Genomic DNA, 27,007 nt, shown 5'->3' with positions numbered 1-27,007 from the left:
CGGTCTTGTGCATTGAGCTAAGTACAATAATGCGCCTATTGTACTCAAGTAAGGCACTCCTGCCTCTAGCACATCTTCATTATCATCCTTTCAATCGAAGAGGATCTTTTTCAGGATCAAGACTACGGAAAATCATGGGGGTGCTTGAAGGCTTGACCTTGTCAAAATGCCTAAGCATCTATCGACACGATGCTCAAGTTCCAAACCGAGACATAATCGTGTTCTCCCATAATCCTTCATCTCAAACTCGGATTTCAAATGTTCAGCGGTTTCCCTTAACTCTTTAAGGGCTTCTAATGAAGATCATGTCCAACATGAACCGCGATAGAATCCGAAACTTGTTATAGAAACGCGTGGGCATATCCCTTCCCAATCAAGTAGTCACTTTAGTGAGCGTTTCAATCTTATTGTAAACGCGCTCCGTGGTCTAGACCCACTTGACTTGGGTAAATGAAGTTCACCATGAACCTTCATGTATATTCCGTATCTAGATCCCCATATAGATACGAAGTGACCACATTTGTAAGCTGCATGTTCAGTTATTCGGAAACTACCAAACTGACACGGTAGTGGAGTGCAATGACATCCATTACGAGAGAATATGTCTCATCGTAGTTGATTCCAGGGTGTTTTGTGAGAAGCCTTGCGCCATAAGGCGAGATTGCCATCTCTTTTTCTCATCACGCTTTCTAACGAAGACCCATTAGTCAATAGGTTTTATTTTAGGAGGTGTTGGCATCACTGGCTCAAAAACCTTCCTCTTCGTTAGAGAATCCAACTTAACCTGGATCGCATCTTTCCATTTAGGCCAAATCTCTCTACGTTGGCATTCATTCATCAACGGAGCGTGGTTCGATATCATCTGACTCAACAAACTCATGCGCAACGAAATGCGCAACTACATCATCAATTATGATGGAGTTTCTATCCCACGTATCATGTACACTAGTGTAAGTTTCATAGAGCTCTATATTATCAGGAATAGGTTCTGACGTTGAGGCGTCCCCCAATGATAACCATAACCCGGAAAATTCTCATGAGACGGATTTTGAGTGTTGATGATCAAAGGATTGGAGTGTGCCAAAGCATCCTTCGAACCCACGGGCCTCCCTCGTATCCTAGCTAGGGCCATGACCTGTAACGCCAGAGTGCCACTCTCTTTGGCGTTGGCGCCATGCCTACCTCCGTGTAGGGTGGCGCTACGTCCTTTTGTAGGGTCGTACTTCCTTGTAGGCATATTTGCAGCAGATGTGTGATCTCGTCACTTTTGTAGGGATCGAGATGAGACATAGTGGGGACAGGCCACGACAATTCATGTCCTTCCTGCTGAACATCTGTGTTCTTATCTCCCCCTAAAGATGGGAAGACTGTCTCATCAAAGTGACATCCGCAAATCTAGCGGTAAGGAGATCGCCTAGCAAGGGCATGAAGTGGCGGACGATTATTGGAGTCTCAAATCCAACGTAGTTGCCCATTCGTCTGTGAGGACCCATCATAGAGCGCTGTGGAGGCGTAATTGGCACATAAATGGCACACTCAAATATGCGTAAGTACGACACTTGTACCCAGTCACTAGCTGTAACGCAGAGGTATGTTGAGTGGCGGTGGGTCGTAGACGAATTACTGAATTAGCATAGCTACATGCGATATTGCATCACCCCAAGCGGATATAAGGAGATTGGTGCGCATTACCAATGTCCGGACTACCATCGTAGACATTTCCGCGAGACCATTTGGGTGTGTTCATGGGAATGTGATGTCCAACATCAATCCCAATGCAATAACTATCGAAAGTCTTCGATGTAAACTCGCTAGCATCGTCAAGTTCAATTGACAGAATAGGATGATTCGGGGAGTGAGCCCGTTGTCATATGATATTTGCTAGGAGTGTAGCATAAGCAGCATTACAAGTGGACAATGGCAAAACATGTGACCAGCGTGTTTGCGTATCAACTAATATCATGAGATATTTAAACGTCCGCAAGTTGGTTGAATCAGTTCATAGAATCCCCATGGATTCTATGTAAGAACATAATGAGTATTTTCATATCCTTTGTATAGGACGGTCTCAGTCCTAATTTCCCTAAGGAACGGGCTTTGTAAAATGAGTGAGAGGCTTTAGTAGCAACCAATGAGAATTTTGGTTGGGCCTGAGCGTCTGAAACGCTATTTGAAGCAAGTTGGTGATTGCAGCATCACCTAGGGCGCCATCACCATGATGGACGCCATCCATGGCATCATGGATAGGGACTGCGCCAGCCCTAGGCTGGTGGTGGACGGAGGCGGTGCCCTAGCCAGCTGCGTCGGTCACACTTAGTCCAGAAATCAACTTTTGATTCATGCTTTGTTTCGCTCGAAAGAAATGATGTCCATGTGAAGTCTTTAGTAGACGGATCATCATATCATGACTAGGATGATCTATCCTGTCGTGACAAAGCCAATATGTGTCTAAATCCAAGAGAGACACATAACTTTATTGGATTAATAGCTCGAATAGTGACATAGAATCCACTAGAGAGACACATAAACTTCTCTAAGATGCGCCTTTGTTCGCAATCATTAGAGGTATTGCAAAGGAACTCATTTCCGTTCTCTACATGCGTTTTCGCATGGAATCCGTTGGCTATTCATAGGTGCGATTGACCCTATGAGCGTAGAGAGTTTTTGTGACAGTAATTAAGGTGTCATTTGGCAAGTGGAACTTGGGCTATTCCATGTCCTTGAATTAATACTGATGGCCCAGCCATCGTAGTCACAAAAGTCATATGCTCAGAATCAAAATGGAGTCATAAAAAACTCAAAATTTTATTCATAAGCCAACGGAGTTACATCATTGTCTCTTTGACTAAACAAAATCTAATCCAAAATGATAGCTAATGCAAAACAATGGTAGTCGTCTAACTTCTTTCGGTAATTCCAAAATAAATGTGACCAGGTGAGTAGAGAGATGTCGGTGGAGCAATGCTCGCTTAAGTACCACTAATCTCAGAAGTTTCCTAGACATCACTCTTACTTTGAGTGAGCCTACTTTGAAGAAAAACTAAACCATTGACATTTACTACAAAAATATATGGCAATTGCCTATTACATCTCTTGGAAAAATAAAGACTTAAACAGAATTGGCGATCTATTGATCCCAGCCAGATTTGTAGTCTTCAACCCTTCACTCTAGATCATCTTCTTGATCTTCTTGTTCCATATAGTGAGCTTCTCTTGCTTCACAATATGCTTTGTAGGCGGTGACAATTTCTTCACGAGCTCTACAAATATGTGCCCAATGATCAGACACTCCACATCCAGAACATACATCTCTTTGCTCAAACTCCATTGATTGAGGCGCTTTGAAAGCGTCATTTAGATGGCTCTTAGTGTTCGTGGCGCCACCAACATGGCCAGAGGCGTTGCCTCCCTCTCTCTTTCCACGTTTACCTCTTCGGTTCCGTGTTCGCCTATTTTGGCGATTACCTTCCCAAGTAGAGCGATTATATGGACCAGAACGTCCAGAAGTATCCTTAAGATTAGGGTTTCGCTCTTGGCACCTTCTCTTAGGGGCGCGACTATAATTGGATTCCGGAATATGCTCTATTTCCATAGATCTCGAATTATAGTTCTTCACAAGGATGTTGTCATGCTTTTCAGCGACATTCATAGCTCCAATGAGCTCATGAAACCTTGTGATCCGTCCTGCAACAACATCGATTCGATAGTTCTTAGCAACCATCAATGCAGAGACGGGGAAGGTAGAGAGAGTCTGAGAGTCTTCTCAATCAACATCGCATCTATGATCTCTTTACCACAGAATTCCATTAAGAATTTAATGCGAAGTGCTTCCGAGTTGTAGTCAAGAATTGACTTGAAATCACAGAAGCGGAGGCTATGCCATCTCACTTCTAGGTCAGGAAGCAGGGAGTCACGGACGTTGCCAAATCTTTCTTCAAGTGAGACCCACAGCCTTCTGGGGTCTTCTTCATTCATACACTCGTACTGGAGCGAATCATCCATATGACGAGTCATTAGGATGATGGCTTTCACCTTATTTGCCTCTAAGGTTGCTCTATTTGCTTCCGAAGCTTGAGCTTGCTCAACAGTTAGCACGCCTGGCTAGGCTCGAGAATCGTATCCAGGATTCCATCGGCCTTGAGATGCTGGCGGACATCACGAACCCACCTGTGATATTCAGAGCCAGTTGTTCCCAATGGAGCAAAGTCCAATTTGTTCAGGTTACTCATCCTGAAAGAGAACAAGAAATTAGGGTTAGTTTCGGAGCGAAAAATGCTACCACGAAAACAAATAAAATTTCTGAGCGTAGTCGCTTCCAAGAAATTAGGAATTTCCGAGCGTAGTCGCTTCCAAGAAATTCGATTCCAAGAGAGGTTGGATTAGATCGAAACAATGATGTTTGCGGTCGATCGTTTTATCTCAACAAACTCTAAGTTTGGAGAACTCTACAAGCTCCAAGCTTGGAGTGAGCACGAACCCCCACAGTTCGGCTTAATTTGGTCTCCCCTATGATAAAGAAAGGGGGGTAGAAGAAGGGAGGTTGCAAGTCCCCAAAAAAGAAGAGAAATTGAATTTAAAAACTCTAAAAAAACGGGAACGTTTAGTAAAAAATACCTTGAAATAGGTCGCCGGAAATTTTGGCCGGGAAAAATCGCCTGAAAAGTGCCCGGAAAATAGCAGGAAAAGTCGCCGGCGGCGGCCGGAAAGTTGACCGGAAACTGTCAACGGGGGTTGACGGTTGACCGATCGCTGACTGTTGACAGCGTTGACCAGGAGTTGACCGAGCTGACGTGGCAGTGGGTCCCCAGATGCTGACATGGCTGGTGCTGACGTGGCAGTGGGTCCCTTGATGCTGACGTGTCGGCTGACTGTTCTGCTGACGTGGCTGTGGGGTATGGTGCTGATGTGGCTGTGGGCCTCTGCCTTGGGCTTGGGCTTCTTTTCCTTTCCTTTTTTTTTCCTTCTTTTTTTTCCTTCTGCCGGTTTTCTGCCGGAAGGTTCAGTCTTCCGGTTCACTCACTTTTAGGCCGGTTTTTGTGCTTTTTCTTCCGGTTCCTGAATCTTCTGATTGAGAGGTATCTGGTGACATAATTTGGTTGAAATTGAATGGCCGGAAGATGGTGAACCGGTGGAATATTTGCTGCGGGTTGTATGGAGCTTCCGGTGGCCGGTTCAGTATGCTTCCGGCCGGTTCTGGACTCCTGGGATCGAATGCTTCAAGGTGTGAGGTGGAGGCAGAAAAGGCTTCAAGGTTTTGTATTCGGATTCAAGGTTTTTAGTTTCTTGAATCAGGGTTTGGCTATTTGTTTCAGGGTTAGGGCTTCGTGCTGATAACGTGTTTAAGGAAAACTGAATTGGGAGAGAATTGAGTCGTGCTTTCATTGATAATAGGGGCCTCTTTATATAGAGGATTACAAGCATAGAGATAGAGTTGTACATGGAAACATAATCGTACATTGATTGGATATCTCCTAAGATCCTCCGAGAATATCTCTAATATAAATCCTATTTCAACTAGAGCAAGTAACCTCGAGTTTGAGCCAGACACATATTCTGGATTTACTTGAACACAATGTTCTTTTTTTCCCCTAATTCTTTTATAGTGAAGGCAACATACATAACATAATTGAAACCAGATCCAGCTAAAAATTCCTTTTTATTTTTCTTAAAGCTCAGTCTATTACAATGATTAGTACTGAAGTAAGAAGCATCACTCAGGGCTAAAGTAAGAACTAAGGCCACCTCCAACCCATGTGTTCAAAGTGCTAAGGGGCAAAAAATAGCCAAATTCAACTCCAACCCATGAGGTTAAGGGGCAAAGTGCCAAATTTGAGGGGCAAAGGTGAGGTTAAAGGGCTAAAAATAGCCCTAAGGAGAGCCCTTTGGCCCTTGACAAAAATTGGATCAGAAGCATGCTGGCCCACGTCTGGTAGTAGAGGCTGACAAAAGCATGACGTCGGCAACAGCTAGTTGCTGACGTTAGCTAGCCGTTGGTTATTTTTTATTTATTTATTTATTTTTTTAAAAATAGCCGTTGGTTACGTTTTTTTTTTCACTTTGTTGTGTAACTTTTAAATGCTTTTGTCATGAATAAAATAAATATTAAAAATATGATTCCAGTTTTATTCCATTTCAAAATTAAAAGTAATCATGCTCTCATAAGATTACGAAAGTCGACTAACGCAATGCGTGAAACTGACAGAAGTTTTAGTACTTGTCCGATTCATTTGAGCCCTAGTTTCTTTCATGAAATGCCAAGATGTTGAAAAGTATCCAATATTTGAAGCTAGTTTAAATGTTGTTGTTTCCAATCAACGAAAGCAAATTTAGCTAGCTTATTCTTAATTTACGACTCTTTCGTTTTTTTTTTTTTTGGTATAAAAACTGGTGGCCAAGTGATGAGTTGCCACTCCGGGGCCGAGAGCAACTTGGGCATGGCCCCTCCCCAAGGGATGTTTTTCACAAATTGAAGTTCGAACCAGAGACCTCCTATTACCAGGAGAAGCCCTGTAGCGTTCGCCCCACTTGCAGCCTAGCATGCTTCCACTAGACCAACCCCATTGGGTTACGACTCTTTCATTTTTTAAACTAGTTTAAATGAAGTTGTTGGGTCCACCACCATGCATGTATTATATTCGTCCAGCTACCTAACATCATCTTTGTATCCCGAGTATCAAAATTTTCACCTAGCTTGTTTGGTTGTGTGTTTGTTTAGGGCAGAGTAGTCGAGAGTAACATCTATATGGTTTAGTAATTAATTAAGTTCAAGTAATTAAGGAATGAAAATAAGTAATTATTGCTGGTAAAATTATAAGCTAATCAATTTAGAATAATATATGGGAGAATATATAAGACAAGATAACTCGATATGTAACCCGATTATAACGTAGGAAATAGAGTCGCCAGTACAGCGCTCTTTGCTAGTTGGTACCTAGATAGTTGAATACAGTTATTTGGTAGAGACTCATGATAATATTTCAGGACGTTCTCTAGATGCTTTTGTAATCAAGGGGTTTAGGCTTAATGTCCCCCCTTGTATTCAACAGTTTTATTAATTAAGGTTGAGTGCAGCCGCACTAGCTCTTTATTCAAAAAATCAAAAAAAGAATATATAAGACAAAAGAGATTAATTGGGAAAACATTTAATCACTACAATATTGGGAAGACAGATAAAATGTCAATTAGGATGATCAATGCATGATATATAGGCAAATCCTCTTAGCTATTTGTCTTGTATTGGTGTCATAAATCACGATATCAAATACAGTAGTACCAATACCAAGTCTTGATCACAGATATATAAATTAAAGTCACCCTTTGCAAATTAAGTCATAGCTAGATTTAAAGATTTCCATTCATATTGATAATTTCATGGGTATATATATGGTATAGTGTACATAAAAACCCGCATGGAATTGGTACGCGGATAGACCTAGTTAAATTAAGGGCATATTTAGCAGACTCTCTTTTGTGGCTCCTTAGCTATTTTGGAGAGCATGTTTAACTTTTCATCTATTTTAGCTGCTGCACCAGACTCCTAGTGGCTCTCTATTATAACTTTTAGCTATGTCTCTCCTAAATATAGAGAGCGGGATGAGGCTCTCTATAATTTAAAACATTCATTTTAAGTTATTTTATGTAATTTATAAATACATTTAAATTATTTAATATTCATTTAAAAAATAATATAAATTCATGAGTTAATGACCAATAACTACAATATGATCACACTATTATTTACCAATAGCAGACTCCAAAACATGGAGCCCGTGCGGTCAACAACCATTAGCCCATCATAAAGAAAGAACACTCAAATATTAAGAAATTACGAAACATGCCACTGACTAATATAAACCATTTCTCCCAAAATCAAAGCGACCCCAAAATCTAAACCGTCTGAAAATCAAAACATCTAGGGCTCCGGTGAAGCAAGGGCGTGACCCGGCAGCAAAGCAAGGATGCAACCCAGCGGTGAAGCAAGCGCGCAACCTAGAGGCTAAGCAAGTGCGCGACCTGGCGGCGAACCAAGCGCACGACCCCGGCGGTGAACCAAGCTAACAACCCCGGCGACGAACCAAGCGAACGACCCCGGCGGCGAACCAAGCGCGCGACCCCGGCGGAGAACCAAGCGCACAACCCAGATGACGAACCAAGTGCGAGACCCCGGCGGAGAAGCATGGCCACGACCCCGACGGCGAAGCAAGGGCGCGACCCTGGCGGCAAAGCAAGGGCGCGATCCCGGCGGAGAACCAAGCAAGCGACCCCGGCGGCGAAGCAAGGGCTCGACACCGGCAGGTCAGTAACTATAGTCTTGAAGGTCAGTAGCTATAGTCTGATTATGCATTCAACACTGTCGAAATTCGATTATGCTTAGTAGCTTTAGCTGAGAAATTTTGGTTGAGAAATTCTGAGGCTTTTGCAATTTGGTGGAGCTGTACTGATATTAATTTGTTTGTTATTTCTGCAAGACTCAGCAACATTTTGTTTGCAGGTCAGTAGCTATAGTCTGATTATCACTTTTGTATTGCAGGTCAGTAGTTTTAGTTTTGTATTTATGGTACTTTCTTATTGGATCTTAATTTGTTTGTTATTTCTACAGGACTCAGCAACATTTTGTTTGCAGGTCAGTAGCTATAGTCTGATTATCAGTTTTGTATTGAGGGTCAGTAGCTTTAGTTTTGTGTTTATGGTACTTTCTTATTGGATTGGTGGTTTTGTGTAATGCTTTAGTTTTGTGTTTATGGTACTTTCTTATTGGATTGGTGGTGTTGTGTTAATGTTAGTTTGACAAAAAAATTGTTGCTTTTTTTGGTTCTATGTTATTGCAAGTTCATGAATTAGTTGCAAAATTTGCTGCTTGTATCATCTACTTAATTCTTTTTGTTTTTTCTTTTCCAATTTTTGACTCAGAAAGAAATGGAAGAAACTATAAGGATTAGGCTCCATGTTTAGTGATAGTTCTTATGTGTTTGAATGCTATGATTATTGAAGAGAAAGGATTAGAGTTGTTTCAACATATGTGAAGAGAAAAGATTAGAGTTGTAATCGCCAAAGCATTTTTGGGCACACTTTATCATCCCTTATGCTCTGTGTTGTCGATTGACTTGCAGGATAGAGCTAATGAAAGCAATGTTAAAGTGAGCAAACGCGAGAAGGCCAGGCTAGTATACTATTGGTGGCCAGTATACTACTGGGGATCAGTACACTACTGAGGGGTCAGTATACTGCTGGGGGTGATATACTACTGGGGATCAGTACACTACTGCTTGTATGTGGAAGCAGCAAAGCCAGAGATAAATGATAGTGTTCAAGTTTCATATTGTAATATGTACAAATAGTTTTTGGAATTATTAAATAAATGACTTGTTTCTAAGAAAAACAAAGATGGAATGTAGAGATATTTTTTCTTCATAATGCTACTGATATTCAGCAGTGTTAATTCACATTATCCAAACCACAAGGGCAGTTTCGTAATTTACTTGTCAGTAGAAATAATTCAAAAAGGGAAGGAATCTGACCGCAGTGGATAATACCTTGCACATGGGCCTTGCACACTAGCATATGGGAATTAAAAAAAAAAAAACTTGCTGATGGTAATTTATGGGCTAAAAGTGTAGGTAGTGGTAATTTGTTATAAAATCAAAACTAACTAAAATAGAGAGCATTGATGCAGACGTAATTCTAAAGTGACTAGCTAAAATGACTTTTTAGCTACTTTAGCTAAAATTTGACTCAAAAATAGCTAGCATTGCTAAAAATGTTTTATGCAACAAAGACATTGATTAGGAGCGTACGTATGAATATAGGGTTTTGCCAAGAAAATGAGGTTTAATTGAGCAGTAATTTTTTTGGTGTGAAGACTACACACAGATAACCATGATGCGTGTATTGTAAAAAAATCGATCGTATTTGAGTCGTAATTCATTATCGAGTCTATTAAATCGCGGCTGCTTCCTCCATAGCACATTCTGTGAAGCATAGTCCGCTAATCACATGCATCGATCATTAAAGAGTAGATATCAAGGATAAGTTCAGGGCAGCATTCCATATCAATGATATCATACGTTTTGGTACCGTCGATCGTATATTGGCCAAACTATAAGACCAATCTAGTCCTCACCAAAAGTAGGTCACCATACCACAGAAACCAACTGACCAAGGCCCAAACTATATTGCTCTACTTGGTTTTTACAAAGTCAAAAAAAAAAAAACACATCCGACATTTTTTGGTGTGCCTAAGCTCGCTACGATGAGCACTGTTAGCATCATCACTTGCATGGACGTGGACATGAGCACTTGCTAAGGGCATCATGAGCCTCACTTGACATGCTCATTTGTTATGGGCATCAACAGCCTCACTTGTTATGATCACCGTTAATTAGTCTCACTTGACATTGACACCTTTTGCCTCAGTTAATGTCGACATACATACTGCAAAATGTCGACATACATACTGCAAGCCTCACTTATCATGCCCATCGTTAGCCTCACTTGTATAGTTTTGGGAGTGTGAAATGATACCAACACTTGCATGTCTATTAGTATTGTTAGCCTATCTTGCATTGACGTGAACATCGTCAGCCTCACTTTTAGCAAGGGTGAGGGCGAGGGTGAGGGCGAGGAGGAGGACGTGATTATCGAATATGTGTTTGGAAAAATGAAGAAATTAAATTGAAGTTGAAAAAGGTTTTTCGTTGGAGGGCCAGGAAGATGAAGTTTTTCCATTGAAGAGGAAGATAAAGTTGATCACCATCGTCAAAAAATGGGGCTACAGAATCTCTTTGGACAGGAGGAGATCACCTCTAATTAATTAATTTTTGTTAAATAAATAATAATTTTAGCTAACAGAGTTAACTTGGTGTTAGTGGTAAGACGTGTGGCGATATTATACAAGTACAAAATTGGGACACAGTCTCACAGAAGTAGTGCCCCCATGTAATAAGAGAGAGAGAGAGAGAGAGAGAGAGAAGGAATAATTATTTAAGAAGAAATGAATGTGTCGTTGGACCCTCTCTATAGAAAGCTCTTTAGTCTTTACGGTCTTACCTATAAACTGGGGGTATAGCTAAGGTTTGGGCCGGGATATCTTATTAGCTATGGTAAGCAGGGTTTGATGCAACAAGATATACACTCATTCCTTAAATGAGTTAAATCACAATCATACCCCTCTCTATTTCAGAAATTTGAATATACACTCAATCATATGAGACCGAGACAGCATAATTTGAACGTATATCAAGTAATTTAATTTTAAATTTCTCGTGAGAAAAAGATATATATTTTTTTAAATTAATATTCACTGCCCAGATTAAAATCCATGTAGTGACTATAAATTACTGGTGGCTATAATTAAATTCCACAACAAACCAAGCGCCAACGTTCGCTTTCCATATATATCGAACAAAAAACGAGTCCGCTTTCCATAATTTCTTTTCTTTTTTAATTTTTCGAGTTTGGTACTTCGGTATTAAAAATTAATTTTTTCTTCCATTTTGTCTTCTGCAGTTCCAGTGCCCGCAGCCCTGCATGTAAATAGCAGAGAGAGAGAGAGAGAGAGAGAGAGAGAGCTATCATATTATTTAACAAGGAATCAATGTGTGGTTGGACCCTCTCTAATCTCTATAGGAAGCTCCTATGTGTGCAGCTCTTCCTTCTATTTTAGGGTTACTTGTGCTTTATCATGCAGGCCATGCTAGCAGCTAGCTAGGGTATATTTGTCAATTTCACCTCAATCTAGTAATACAATCTTTAATTTCACTAGTTTTTAAGAAACTAAAGTTCCTAGCTATAGGCATGATGATCTGATTTCCTGCAGAAAATTAATGACCAGCAGTTTAAAACATGTATTCTCATTAATGTCCAGACTACGTACTGCAGAGGGAGACTGGGGCTTGGTAGCTAGATATCATTATTGAAGGGATAAATACGTGGTTGGCATCAACAACATGACAATTAACCCTCTTCCTTATGGGGGTTTACCTATATGGGTTTGATGCTACAAGAATCATATTGGCTAAGCTACAGTTAATCCCACCCACTCAACACAGGATACACACAACTACAACCGAACTCCTCCCTATTTCTCACACACAATTAAAATCTCTAATACTCTATACGAAGAGGTGATGAAGATTTAATTTCATCTAGCTATGAGTTCCGAGATCCACATGTTATATATAGCAAATGTGTATCAATGTCATAAATCTTGATGCATTTCCTGTGTGTATCCTGTAGGGAGGAGCATCCTAGAGAAATGATCCACGTCTCAATCCCAGAAAGCTGTTAAAGTTACTATTCCATTCAGTAATTTCTTTGTTACTCTACGTGGTAATTACTTGTTGATTAAGCTGGTTTAGTTGTTAGCTAATTGTTAGTTTATTAGCTGCCACGTGTAGAATTTCTGCATTCTGCAGCTCCTTGGCTTAATATAACTAGCAGCTCCTAGTCATTTTGTGAAGATAGAGCACAGATTGTTCCACATCTAACCATCTCTTTAAAACCCTCCTTCCTTAACTTCCACCAAAGAAAAAAAGAAAAAAAGAAAAAAAAGAAACGAAACAAAAGATCACCTCCCTTGACAAGTGTTTCTGGCCTATAAACACCCACATTGGGTACCCTTATTTTCCAAACCTCCACAAAGCCAATATGGCGATGATGATATCCTCTCTTTGGCAATTCTGCTTTCTTTCACTTGCCCTTTCTTATGGTGTTGTTGAGCTTCAAGCTTCCCACCATGTCCATGACAACCTTCAAACTACCCAACTAACTTCAACACAGCCCCAAGCTAAAGAGCCTTATAGAACAGGCTATCATTTCCAGCCTCCCAAGAACTGGATCAATGGTATGTATATCTTCAACGTATCTTCAATTTTCTCTCTGCATTTTCTGTAGCTTCTTGCACCTGTCCTTGTCTTAGTTTATTGTTTACAACTCTAACAGTTTGTTCTTTGCTTCTTGTTTTTCACATTTGACTTGTTGTAACTGTGGAAATGGACAAATTGGCTTTTTCTCACAGATCCAAATGGTTAGTTACTTTCTCCCTCCCTGAGCTCTATTTTCTGCAGTGATTTTTTGTATAGTTAATTGTGTTTTCTGGGCTTCGGCTTGGTTCTCATTTTCTATGAAAGTAATGTGATGGACTGATTTTGTCTGACTTGCCTACCATCACAATCTATTTAGATTTCAATTATCTTAATTGTCTGCATTGTGGGTGAATTTGTTATCTTTGGAATGTGCTTAGGAAATGATATTCTCTCTCTAGATAAATGTAAATTGGTTGTGTTTGGCAAGATTGATGATTCAATTAATTAGATGTGTGAAATGGGAACTCCTTAATTTTCGTGAACTTAAATTTTTTGAGGCATAAATTAACTTGTCTGACTTGCCCACGAACGTAGTATATCTTTATTTAGTTCTCCTAGTTGTTTGCTATGTTCGTAAGATCGTTATTTTTAGGTAGCTTTTAAGTTGATGTTTGAAATGAGTTTGGCAAGAGGGTGATTCAATCAGATGTGTGAAAAGAGAAATCTATTTTTGAACTCAATTGTTTGAGGCATAACATGTCTGACTTGCCTAGCATCATTGGTCAATCAACTAAATTTTGTTCTTTGAGTTCTGTGTTTGTGATGGTTGCAGTAGTGCTCTTCGATTCCGGAATGCCCTTATATCATGGGTTAGCTTCAAACTCCAGAGTAAAAACAGAGTTCATATATGAACGTGGAATTTGATACTAAACTACGATACAAAATGTGTTGTCTTCTTGAAGTTATTTTGTTGTCTTGTAGACATTCCAACCTAGTTCTTATTCACAGTCTACACTAGCTGTAAGATGTTCATCACCAGTCTATATGATATGAGGTAGCAGGTTGACAAACTATTGAAATTAATCATGTGTTTAGCATAATTAGTGAGTAATCTGACTTTGAATTGTCCGAAGTGTGGAGATTCTTAAAGTTAAGATATTCTGCATATATATGCTGATAGTAAATTGCATACAAATTCGAATCAGTGAATTGGTAAAAGGATTGTACACAAGCTAAGAGCCTAAGAACTGACTTCATAGTGTCAGCTCCTGGATTCGAATCAATATAAGGTTCCTGAGGTGGCCATTTTCTGCATAGGATTGGTGTTTTGCTGATGAGTATTTAGAGAGTTTACTGAACTACTACTAATTTACAATGTGCTATTACTCTCTTAGTCTCTTATTGGAGCTTTGATATTGTAAAGCTTTCGCTAATAAAATTAGTTTTTCTTTATTTTCCTCAAAATAAATATGATGCATTAATTGATGTGGTCACGTAGAGGAATGGTATAACAAGTCAAACAGTACTGATTGGTGGATTTATATGCTTGGCCCGTTTATCTTTGGCCACACCTTGTACTAACGTCTTGCCTATTACTCTCTTTTCAGGGCCATTGATTTACAAGGGAATTTACCATCTTTTTTATCAATACAATCCCAAAGGTGTAGTTTGGGGCAACATTGTTTGGGCACATTCGACATCAACTGATCTTGTCAACTGGATCCCACATGAAGCTGCTATCTACCCATCACAGCCGTTCGATATCAACGGCTGCTGGTCGGGATCCGCCACAATCCTCCCTGGAGGCAAGCCAGCCATTTTATACACCGGAATCAACCGCCAACACCAACAAGTCCAAAACTTGGCATTTCCTAAAAACCTCTCAGACCCATTTCTTAGTGAATGGATCAAAATCCCACAAAACCCTCTGATATCTCCAACCCTAGCCAACCAAATCAATGCTACTGCTTTTAGGGACCCCACCACAGCATGGCTTGGTCCCGACAAGCATTGGAGATTAGTTATTGGGAGTTTAAGGAACCAAGCGGGAGTGGCTTATTTGTACAGGAGCAAAGATTTTCTCTACTGGGTGAAGGCAAAACATCCACTTCATTCACAAAAGAAAGCTGGCATGTGGGAGTGCCCCGATTTCTTTCCGGTTCTAAAAGATAGTTCTACTGGTGTTGGTGTTGACACATCCACATATGGTCCTCATGTCAAGCACGTCTTCAAGATCAGCCTTAACGATACTCGAAAAGAGTATTATGTAATTGGTACATATAACCCGAGCAAGGATATCTATATCCCAGATGAGGGATCAGTTGAGAGTGATTCTGGTTTGAGATATGATTATGGCAAGTTCTATGCTTCAAAAACCTTCTTCGACAGTGCTAAGAACCGCAGGATCTTGTGGGGATGGATTAATGAATCCTCAAATCCCAAAAGTGACATCAGGAAAGGATGGTCTGGACTCCAGGTATTGTTTCCTTATATTTTATAATAGCTTTGCATATCCAATTACATTTAACAATTGGTCAATGGTGTAGACCTACCAAGTATGGAAATGGGGTATCATAATCAATGGTTATTATTGGCATAGAATAGTCTTCAATGAGCTAGCTTATGAATTAAGACTTATTGTATTCAAATTGGCTACTCTTGCAGGCAATTCCAAGGACCATTGTGCTTGATAAGTTTGGGAAACAGTTGGTGCAATGGCCTGTAGTAGAGCTTGAAAAGCTTAGAACAACTGAGGTCAAGTTGCCAAGCATTGTGCTTAAGGGAGAATCACTTAGGGAAGTACTTGGTGTCACAGCAGCCCAAGTATGACTATTTTATCTTATTCTTCTTTTTTGCTTCTGTTTAGGTTTAGCCATTTAGAGTATTGGGTTTCTGCTACGTGTAGTAAAAAGCACAAAATTGATATATCTAACTTAATTGGTATAAACTCTTTAACTTTTGGTGTTCTTTTGCTTTTGTTGGGTGATCTTTGGTTTTACAGGCTGATGTAGAAGTCGCATTTGAGATAAGTGACTTCAGGAAAGCAGAAGCGTTGGATCCAAGCTGGATTAATCCACAAATTTTATGTAGCAAAAAGGGTGCCTCGGTGAAAGGTGGTCTTGGACCATTTGGATTGTTCGCTTTGGCTTCAAAGGACTTGAAAGAAAACACAGCAGTCTTCTATAGAATCTTCAAGTCTCACAACAATTACAACAAATATGTGGTGCTTATGTGCAGTGACCAAAGCAGGTCTCTTTCTCTCTTAGTCATTCTCTAGTCCCATTTACAAATTTATATTTTCAACCCCATATCATCAAATTTTATTTTATTTGGTTTGTGTGGCAGGTCTTCCTTAAATCAACATAATGATAAGACTACTTATGGGGCATTTGTAAATGTGGATCCTCTTCATGAGAAGCTGTCGCTAAGAAGCTTGGTAAGTTGCTATGAAGCACAGTTTAATATATGAACTGGTATTTCTTTATTGAAAAGTTGAGTTTTTCCACCATTATCATGACTTCCATATATAGTCTTCCAGTTTAAAAGTCTTTCCCACCATAACTTTGTGCATCAAAGTTTTTGAGAATCTACACATTTTCCTTGTAACTTGAACACTCATGCAACTATCCTGCCTTTGGACTTTTACATCTTGCATATTGTATTTGATTTTCTAAGAAAATATAGCTAGAATTATGTAAACTTATCAGAAAATTCTAAAGCTTGACGTAATACATTAGTCTGTGAGTCACTGCCGTATGCTTTATGTGTTTCAGAATATTCCTATTGCATGTTTTTGATAAGTTATGATAACAGTAAATAGGTGTTCTTGGACCACTAACAAATGGGTTATATTCCAAAAAACTATATAGGTGTCCCTTTCCCTTGATCAAAACAGTTCAACTCTTCACGATAAGGGAAGGGATGTAGCTAGCATATATGCAAAAGGTCCATCCCATTTTTTGTGCACGACTGATAGTTGCATATATATATTACACTTTGCACTTTATACATGGTTCCCTTCACTCTTTTCTTTTAAACCCAATTCATGAAACAAATTTGTATCCTCACGCACTTGAAAATGTTGCAGATTGATCACTCTATAGTGGAGAGCTTTGGTGGAGAAGGCAAGGCGTGCATAACAGCTAGGGTTTATCCTACATTGGCTGTTGATGGTGATACCCACTTATATGCTTTCAACTATGGAAGTGAGAGTGTCAAAATCGCAGGAAGTGTGTGGAGCTTGAAAACCGCTAAAATAAATTGAGAAAGATTAGAAAAGTAGTGGAGTGGAAGTGTGGAGGAAGTGCTGATTGTTATACGTGACTAAACTGCTTGTAGTGCCTCTTAAATTAGATGATTGATATGAGAGCCGAATGAACTTTTGCGGGCCAGTTTTATGTGCTTGCCATTTCTATGATCAAAGTCCAATTATATGTGTATATCTGTGTCATTTTAATTGCTAACAATATGTATCTCATTTCTTGTTCAATAGGAAATTTATTTTATTTACTAACTGTTTGAGTAATAATGCCAATTAAAAATGTATTAGTGGTTACGATCAAAATGACTCTTAAGCTCTAGTGAATGAACATCGACCCTATATACGTATGTATGTGTGTGTGAGTGTGTCGAGCAAATTTTGGATGCTTGGCATTGCTGATTGAATTGGGAAACTTTGCTTGTGATTTGTGTGCGGATTGATGTAATTGCTTGGTGAAGCTGGAAGAGGGGAGCAAGCCACGACTGAGCACTTACAGGAGCAGAGGTGAGTGCTTTGTTCAGTTTGTTCGGTTTCTCATGATATCTTTCCTGCATTTGATAATTGGGTGAGGTATATGGTGTTAGGAATACAATTATGGCTTCTACTGTTCTTTTGTGTATGGTAGTGTTAGGAGTACAATATATCAGCAGGACCTTAGATCACCACATTGTTTCTTTGCAGCCTATCGTAGTCGACCTTAAATCACCATTTCACAAACAATAACTAAACGAATACCCCTACAGCAGGTTGTTAGTTATTGGTTGTGTTTTAGCAAATCAAACAACTGACCATAAACTGATGATTTTCTGAAGTTTTAAGTTCTACTGTTAATATATTGCATGGAATTCAAAATGATAGTTTGAGTTTGTTTAGGATCATTTTCATTGAAAAGGAAGATTGAAGATGTTGTTCTATGCGCTGAGATGTTGTTCCCATTGGCATTGGAACTTGAAGAAGAAAGATGGAATGAGCAGGAACAACTGATACGCTAGTATGTGTTGGCGTGAGTCACTCTCCATAATTCTAGAAATTGTAGTATAATTAGGATTGTATAGTTAAGGAGAATATTATGTAGTTAAGGGGGAGAATATCATGGTGTAATTAGTTTCCTATTAGAATTGCGTATACTTTGTATATGTACTCCGTCTTTAAGAAGATCAATACATCAGAAATTCTCAAACTTCCTCTTTGCCTTTGTTCTGTTTAACTTGGTATCAGAGCAGAGATCCATCTGGACTCTGTTCGTTTGTTTCCGCTACAAATTTGTCTTTGTACTCTTTAAGAGTTTGTCCTTTGTTTTCGTCCTCTGTTCCTTTTGCTCTAAAACACTAAAGTTAATTTGCAACACCTTGCCATTAGCCTCTCCTTTCTTAGTCGTGTCAAAGTTTGTGATTTGTGTTACTGTTTGAAGAAGAAGAATGGCAGATTTGCCCCTTAGTTAACTGTTCAATGGAGGAAACGAGGCTCTCCTTCCGCCCCTCATGATGTTGTGATTGTTCAAAACATCAACAATCAAAGGTATCAACCAAGTCAGAATTATAACAGGGGGCCAGTTTCATTCATGAGTTAGGGGAATTGCAACTATTGTAAAACTATTGGCCACTACAAGAGTCAATGCCCCAAGTTGCTAAGACTCAACTCTAATAACTCTGGTTGGAAAGGGAATAACATTGGTCAGAAAAGCAAGGCGGCAATCCAACTGGTGCAGGTGCAAGAACCTGAGTTCTATGGCGTGGAGGGCCAAGATCAAACTATGGGTAATGTTTCCCTAGCTCAGGAAAATCGAGGTAAAATTGGTGTTGCTTTAAATGTTTCTGGCTTTACTAGTAGTAATACATGGATAATTGATTTAGGTGTGTCTGATCATATGACCTATGATAAGTCTTTCTTTGTTAAGTTGTCATCCCCATCCATAACAAATGTCTCTAATGCCAATGGTGAGTCTTTCCCAGTCTTAGGAATTAGGTTTGTCCAGGTTACACCTTCCATTACTCTTCATAATGTTATCTTTGTACCATCTTTGTTGCATCATCTCTTATCTGTGTCTCAATTGAATACACAAAACAAATGTTCCGTAACCTTTTATCCTATGTATGTCATCTTTCAGGATATGTGCACTCGGGTGATAATTGGCAAGGGAGACCTGAGGAAGAGACTGTTTCACTTGGATTGCATGTACGTAGGACAGACACAAGCACCGACAAGTCTACAAAACCCTGTTGCCCTGACATTGAGTTCTGATCGGTTGAATGAGTTGTGGTTGTGGCATCGCCATTTAGGCCATCCATCCTTTGGAGTTATGAAGAAGTCCATGCCCTCTTTGCTTTTGGGAATAAAGGAGTCTAGCTTGCATTATGAGACTTGTGATGTAGCTAAGAGTCATAGGTCTAGCTATCCTTCCAGTTTTCATTCTAGTACAATGCCATTTGAATTGATTCATTCGGATTTATGGGGACCTTCCAAACATTCAACCCTTTCTGGAATGTGTTATTTTGTTTTATTCATTGATGATTTCACAAGATTGACTTGGATTGTTTTACTTAAGTCAAAAGATGCAGTCTTCTCTGCCTTTATAGCTTTTTATAATCTTGTCCGTACCCAATATGATGCTTGTATTAAGATATTTCGGTCTGATAATGGGGGGGAGTTTGTTAATCATTCATTTTGTGATTACTTTCAATCTCATGGAATTGTTCACCAAACCACTTGCCCACAAACACCAGGACATAATAGGGTCTCTGAGCGGAAGAATCGTCATTTGTTAGACATGGGTCGCGTCCTTCTCCTTAGTGCCAATATGCCTAAATACCTTTGGGGAGAGGAAGTGTTGTGTGCCTCCCATCTTATTAATCGTCTCCCATCTTCCTCTCTTCAAGGTCGTATTCCATTTGAGGTATTGTCTAGTTATGTCTCTATTCCTTCTCTTAATACCCTGCTTCCTGCTTGTGTCTTTGGTTGTGTAGCCTATGTCCATCTCTATAAGAACCAACGTTCCAAGTTAGATGCAAGGGCTCTCAAGTGTGTCTTTATCGGGTATGGGACCCAGCAGAAAGGATACAAGTGTTATCATCCTCCCTCTCAACGATTTTATGTCACCATGGATGTGACATTTAGTGAGGATACATGTTATTTTCCACCTTCTACGACTCATAGTTAGGGGGAGCAGGGTGTTTTTTTATGAAGGATAGTACCAAACAGGGCCAACGATCAATCGCTTTATATCAAACGATTGATCGTTTAGTGAAGAGGAAATGTCCAGTGGCCCATAAACCAACGACACTCCTGCAGAAACAGAAAAGGCAATTGCCGAACAGAGCGTTGCGAGTTCCGAAATAGAAAAGGCAATTGCTGAATTGTCTACCCTTCGCAATGCAACTGCCGAACATAACATTGCGAGTTCTGAAACAAAAAAGGCAATTGCTGAATCGTTTACCCTTCGCCATGCAACTGCCGAACAGAGCATTGTGAATTCCAAAACAGAAAAGACAATTGCCGAATCGTTTACCCTTCAAGAAGAAGATCCTAATCATTCAATCTCTCCCTCTCCATCAGTGGTCTCCCCTGTTCAATCTTCATATGAGGTACGTAGTAGTTTGCCTTTGTCCCATAATCCACCTTTGTCTAATAGTGTTACTCCTTTAACTGATTCTACACATGTTCAAACACGAGACTTACCAGAGCGGTCCAATCGTGGTCAGCCTGCCAAGAAATATGAACCAAGTTTGTGTGCTAAGACCAAATATCTTGTAGTTAATTATGTGTCTACTGATAGGTTGTCTAAACCATATGTAGCCTTTGTGAATCAATAATCTTCTGTGTCACTTCCTAGTAAAGTGCAGGATGCAATGAAGGACGAGAAGTGGGCAAAAGCAATGGTTGTGGAGATGGATGCACTTGAGAAAAATCAAACGTGGGAGTTAGTATCACTACTTCCTAGAAAGAAAACAGTTAGGTGCCAATGGGTGTATACAGTGAAGCACAATTCAGATGGTTTGGTGGACAGATATAAGGCAAGGCTAGTAGCAAAGGGTTATACCCAGAAGTATGGTGTGGACTGATGAAAATTTTGCACCAGTAGCAAAGATCAATACAATCCGAGTAATTCTGTCTATAGCAGCTAATCTTGATTGGCCTCTGCAACAATTTGATGTTAAAAATGGCTTCTTGCATGGTGATTTGAATGAAGAAGTATACATGGACTTGCCTCCGGGATACGGTACTTCCACTGGAGTCAAGGTGGTGTGTCATTTAAGGAAGTCCCTATATGGCCTCAAACAATCTCCAAGAGCTTGGTTTGGTCGATTCACGACATTCATGAGGAGGATTGGGTACATGCAGAGCAATTAAGATCATACCCTATTCCTTAGACATCAGAAGGGTAAAGTTACAGCTTTAATTATTTATGTGGATGACATGGTGGTGACAGGTAATGATCTTGAGGAGATTAAGAAGTTGCAGAGTGCATTGTCAGCAGAATTTGAAATGAAAGACTTGGGGAGTTTGAAATATTTCTTGGGAATTGAAGTTGCTAGAGGAAAAGATTGTATTATGTTGAGCCAGAGAAAGTATGTCCTTGACCTATTAGTAGAGATGGGTATGCTCGATTTCCAACCAACTGACACACCCATTGAGCAGAACCATCGGTTAGCTGAGTATCCAGATCAAGTACCCACGAATAAGGCAAGATATCAGAGGTTAGTTGGAAAATTAATTTATTTATCACACACTAGACTAGACTTAGCTTATGCAGTTAGTGTTGTGAGTCAGTTCATGCATAATCCTATTAAGGCTCATATGGAAGATGTAGTTTGGATCTTGAGGTACTTGAAGTATGCTCCTGGAAGGGGGTTGGTGTTTTCTAAGCATAGGCATTTGGATGTTTTGGGGTATACAGATGCAAATTGGGCAGGTTGTATAACCGATTGACGGTCCACTTCTAGATACTTTACGTTTTTAGGTGGGAATTTAGTTACTTGGAACTTGGAAGAGTAAGAAGCAGAAGGTTGTGACCCGTTCTAGTGCTGAAGCAGAATATAGAGGAATGGCTCGTGGAGTTTGTGAGATGTTGTGGTTAAGGCACTTGTTGAGGGATTTGGGTGATACGCTCAAAGCAAGCATATAATTTAACCCTAAAAATATCATCATTAGTATAGGCAAATAGGGATCGATCTAATCCGGGGATTGAGGGTACACCTGTCATTGTCAAACAATTAAAGAATTAAAATAAAAACAAAGTATAATATTTACAAAGATATTTACAAGTTCACGAAATAAAAGGAGGGTTTAGGTTTTAGGAGTCCGAAAATTAAAATAAAAAGAAAGAAAATATACAAACACTTATACAAGAATGAAACATAAGAAACAAAGATCAAAACCAATTCCATAATCAAATTCGATTCAACCCTACAATTGTTCTTCCAAGTCATGAGAAAGAAGTTGATCATGTAAAACATTTGAAGCAAATGATTTTCCATATTTTACTTTCCTTTACTAATTAATCTAAGTGAAAGCACCTAGATCAATCCTATCAAACATGCAATCAAAGTCTAGAAAGCTAGCTAATCAAAACATGTTCAACGCAATAAACAAGAGAAATGTTATCAACTTAAGTGCACAACTTAGTATGAATAAGTTCATCTAATTGCAATCCTTTTCAATTAAATTCAATTCTTGTCCAAAACATTTACTACTTTTGATTCAAGTTTACAAAACTATTAGGTGAATCATAAACTTAAACCTAGCACCAATTATATGCAAACCCTAGAAGTTTCGAACCATTTAAGACAAACATATAAAAGATATCAATCAAACAAATTTAATTGACCAATCTCACAAAAGCAACTTAGAATCACAATCAAAGGAATCGAAAATATCATTCAATCATAAGAATTCGGATTTAAACTTTGTTCAAACATTGTTGTCAACTAGAACAATTCCAACGAAATCAAACAAGGTTACAAAGAAAGAGATTGAATTACACCGTGATATGGAGATGGGGATGGATGCTTGGCATTTGGATTCTTGAATCTTGGAAGCAAGTCTTCAAGGTGGAGGATGGATGGTGATGGTCATGGCTTCTTCTTCTTCTTCTTCCTTGCTTGAAACGTTGAATGCACTAGAGGATGGAGAGAGGGAGAGAGAACTTGACGTTATGAGGGAGTAATTTCTGAATTATGGGGAGTGTGGAACCCTAGACACTACTAGAATTATGTTATTAGACATTGCATGTTTTAAATCGGTCAGACTTGCCCACGATGTAAAAAAGTAATCTAACATCGTTTTACGAAAATACCGATTTAAATGTATATCATTAACATCAGTTCTTAAAATGACCGGTGTTAAAAGTTTTGTTTGAAAATTTGCGGGAACCTATTTCTGCAAAAAGCACTAAATATTTTCAGTGAAATGAAGAAGCGGGGACTAAAACTCAAAACTTTCGTACTTACAAAAAAAATTGCACCCAACCCCAAAACTGAAACAGAAAACCCTAACGTTAGTCTCGCGCGACACCTTCATTCTGAGCTTTCATTCCCTCCAACACCTGAAACTTTTTTCACTTTCTCTGAAACTTTCGAACCCTAATGACTCTCACTCCTTCCAAATCCTATCTCTCTCCCTCCCTCTATCCCCCTCCCTCAAACCCAAGGCCCCCCCCCCCCCCCCCCCGACTCTCACTTTCTCTCTCTATAAACTATGGAGAATATGTTGAACAAGCTACGGACCAACCCCAAAATCAATGAAGATTTCGACAGTGGTAGCCTTCCCGGCGGCGTCATCACTCTCGCCTCCTCCATCGTTATGCTTCTGCTCTTCTTCGAGGTCGTACCACAGCATCCCTTATTCCTCTTTTCCCTTTGTTTTCTTCTCTCTCTCTCTCTCTCTCTCTCTAATCAAAAAGGGGTTCTGAAACGCGTCGAGCCTTCCTCATCGCCTCCGACTCTCCGATCCCTCTTCGACTTGGTTTATGAGGTACCTTTTCTTTCTCTGCATTTGCTTTGCGATCTCTTTGCCTTTGCTTCCTTTTCTCTTATGTAAAGTTTGCTCCTTTTGATTACATGTTATTGGGTCACAGATCTGGTCCTTTATCTAATTGGATTCTTTCAACTCTTATTGAGACTGTTGCTTACTCTGCTTAAGATCTTCAATCTCTACAGAGTGTCTGTATCCTGTGCTTATCATGTTCTTTTAACTTATGATTATTCGGTTTTCCCCCTCAAAATATGAAACTAATTCGTAATGTTCGTTGTTGTTTATAGGTGTAAAGGAGTTTGAGGCAAGGTGGATTGGATGGGTAGGGGTAAATGTGCCAGATGATATTGGACAGAGGGCACTTACTAAAGCTCTAGCTGAAAAGGTTCAAATTCTGTACATGGATTTTTATTTCTCTATTCATAGACATAGATCCAGCTCTTTTTCACTAATTGCAAGGTGATTGTGCTTGAACATTGTAACACACTGTTTCACTCGTACTGTTGGCTGCAGAAGTGTATCCCCGTCTTCCTTGATGAGAAGATTGTTCATCAATATTACAATGGCTATTGCAACAATATTTTGTGGCCCCTTTTCCATTACCTTGGGCTTCCACAAGAAGATCGACTTGCTACCACTCGGAGTTTCCAGTCGCAATTTTCTGCATATAAGAAGGCAAATCAAATGTTTGCAGATGTAGTTAATGAGCACTATGAAGAGGGTGATGTTGTTTGGTGCCATGACTACCATCTTCTGTTTCTTCCAAAATGCTTGAAGGAATATAACAACAAAATGAAAGTCGGCTGGTTTCTCCACACTCCCTTTCCTTCCTCTGAAATTCATAGGACACTGCCATCACGATCAGAGCTCCTGCGCTCAGTTCTTGCAGCTGATTTAGTTGGGTAAGTATTGATTACATTCTGCTCAATATGATTTACTTTGCTTAAGATAGTTGATACAGAGTGCCGCTTGGCAGCTGGCATATCCTTTGATTTCTCAAGCTTGGTAATCTGTGAATATACATTGGGAAAGTATTTCATGTTTCCACTAGCATAATGTGCATACTATCTATATTAACTGCCAAAATCACTATCAGTGTTGGGGATTATGCCATCTGTCAAGAATATCAACAAATAACTGATAACTCTGTTGCAAGGCTTTGATCCTATCTGACCATCATGCTTGATGCATAATATTAACGTTCAGCCATGATAATTGTTTGCTCTTAATGTGCTCAAACTATATTCTATTGCCACATAATTTTCTATTACTGACCATGATATGTGGGCATCACATGGCTAGAAGCCCCTAATTATATTATTCAACATGTTCTTATTTTTTTTTTTTTTTAATCAAGTAAACTAATACTGTTGTTTCTCTCTCAAATAATGTTATGATTTATGAAAATCTGGAATAACCATCGATGAGTGGTAACCTGTAATAGGTTCTGTACTGTTATATTGTCAATCCATTTTTGTTTCATCACATTATGAAATGAGTTTCAAGGCAGATATTTTCAGCCCTATTTCAATGACCAAAATGAAGAAGCAATAATTAGCATCCAATAACTAGGAAAGGAATTTCTGTTGTTGACTGCACAAGTTAACAATTAAGTCATTAATTAAGTTAACAATCAAAATTTGGAGGGAAATTTTGATTGTTTCTCTTGTTGGGTTTTGCTTGTATCAGATTATTGGTTCAATTTATTGATCTTATCTTGCTGTATCCTATCTAATTTAGCTCTTTGAAGTCGTATTATATGGTCATCACACAAGTTTTTGTTTGAAGTCGTATTGGTTACTAATTAAGTGATTATTTGCAGATGACAACAGCAATAGCTATTGAAGATGTCTGTAGAGAGGTAAAAATACTGAAAGCATTATCTAGACATAAGAATCTGGTCAGATTTTATGATGCATTTGAGGATGCCAATAATGTCTACATAGTCATGGAGTACGTGTAATTTTTCTTTTAGTCTTATTCCTTCACACCAATTTATAGGAGTCAGCCTTGTTGGGACATCATTTGTATTGTTGTTTATGGTTTAGTTTTATGAACACACACACACACACACACACACACACACACACATATTAAGCCTAGTCTTTTTTTTTTTGAAATAAGGGCCGGTGCGGCCGCCCTTAAGCCTTCATTAATGAAACCATGGAATACATGGGGGGGACATGAGACCTAAACCCCAAATAACAAAGTACATCAAGAAAACTTCCTGAGATAATACCAGGAGCCTCAACTACAAACATGTATCCGAAAAAGCACCAACTAGCAACGAGCGCACTACTGGCATCTCGAATTGCTTTGACATAACGGTGACACGACGGAAAAATAACCTGATCTGTAACGCGATTACAGCTTAGCATAATTTCCATAAAAACAGATTTCCCATCATGTTGCCGCTGGAAAAAACATCCAGCGACACTAGGTTTCCACCTACCACTAGGAGGCAACGACCATTTGACAAAGCAAGTAACTCGCCACCAACCTAGAGCAGACCAGGCATAAGAGATGCACATACCGGCACAGAGGCCACTCCAAACTACCCTTACTCGAAAGAGAAGGGACTTATTTGAGGTCAGAAAGACCCAAAACCTGCAGGAAAGTAAACAACTGAAGCAAACAAACTGAACAGAAAAAACTACACACAACAACCCAAGCAAACCGCGAGGCCCAAACAGATCGACCCGGCCCAACCACCACCGCCCCCAAGGATGCCTCCGGTGACTGCACGCCAGAAGCAGCCGGCAAATTGTGTCCTGCAACGCCCCATCCGTGTCCCAGAGCCACTCCAACTGCCCCAGAAACAACACGGAACCACGCCTGCAGACCCACGTCCTAACCCTAACCCAGATCGAACTCAGATCCACCCAATCCCAGATCGAACCAGTCTCCACCCACCTTCTAACCCAACGTCGCTGCAACGCCCCAGCCGTGTCCCAGAGCCACTCCGACTGCCCCA

The 27,007-nt window shown here is 39.6% G+C and overlaps 2 protein-coding genes and 2 non-coding genes across 4 annotated transcripts; all 4 read left to right on the top strand.

Moving 5' to 3' along the window:
- Positions 1-12,474: 12,474 nt before the first annotated feature.
- On the top strand, positions 12,475-17,312 carry LOC133740933 (beta-fructofuranosidase, insoluble isoenzyme CWINV1-like). Its single transcript, XM_062168866.1, has 7 exons — positions 12,475-12,841; positions 13,016-13,024; positions 14,411-15,279; positions 15,468-15,626; positions 15,805-16,052; positions 16,149-16,239; positions 16,891-17,312. Exons 1-7 carry the CDS (start codon positions 12,646-12,648, stop codon positions 17,065-17,067), a joined length of 1,749 nt encoding a protein of 582 aa, XP_062024850.1. The 5' UTR covers positions 12,475-12,645; the 3' UTR covers positions 17,068-17,312.
- Positions 13,281-13,389, top strand: LOC133727575 (small nucleolar RNA Z266). The gene has a single exon (XR_009855256.1). It is a non-coding gene; the product is annotated as a small nucleolar RNA Z266 (small nucleolar RNA).
- Positions 13,484-13,577, top strand: LOC133727574 (small nucleolar RNA Z266). Its single transcript, XR_009855255.1, has one exon. It is a non-coding gene; the product is annotated as a small nucleolar RNA Z266 (small nucleolar RNA).
- Positions 17,313-21,654: 4,342 nt separating the features above from the next.
- Positions 21,655-25,196, top strand: LOC133730399 (alpha,alpha-trehalose-phosphate synthase [UDP-forming] 1-like). The gene is made up of 4 exons (XM_062157999.1): positions 21,655-21,973; positions 24,321-24,418; positions 24,547-24,935; positions 25,130-25,196. The coding sequence occupies exons 1-4, from the start codon at positions 21,655-21,657 to the stop codon at positions 25,194-25,196; spliced, it is 873 nt and encodes a 290-aa protein (XP_062013983.1).
- The last annotated feature ends 1,811 nt before the right edge of the window (positions 25,197-27,007 follow it).

The sequence above is a fragment of the Rosa rugosa genome, chromosome 1, assembly GCF_958449725.1.
Source record: "Rosa rugosa chromosome 1, drRosRugo1.1, whole genome shotgun sequence".
In the NCBI taxonomy this organism is placed as follows: Eukaryota; Viridiplantae; Streptophyta; class Magnoliopsida; order Rosales; family Rosaceae; genus Rosa; species Rosa rugosa.
This window is presented reverse-complemented; position numbering and strand designations above follow the sequence as displayed.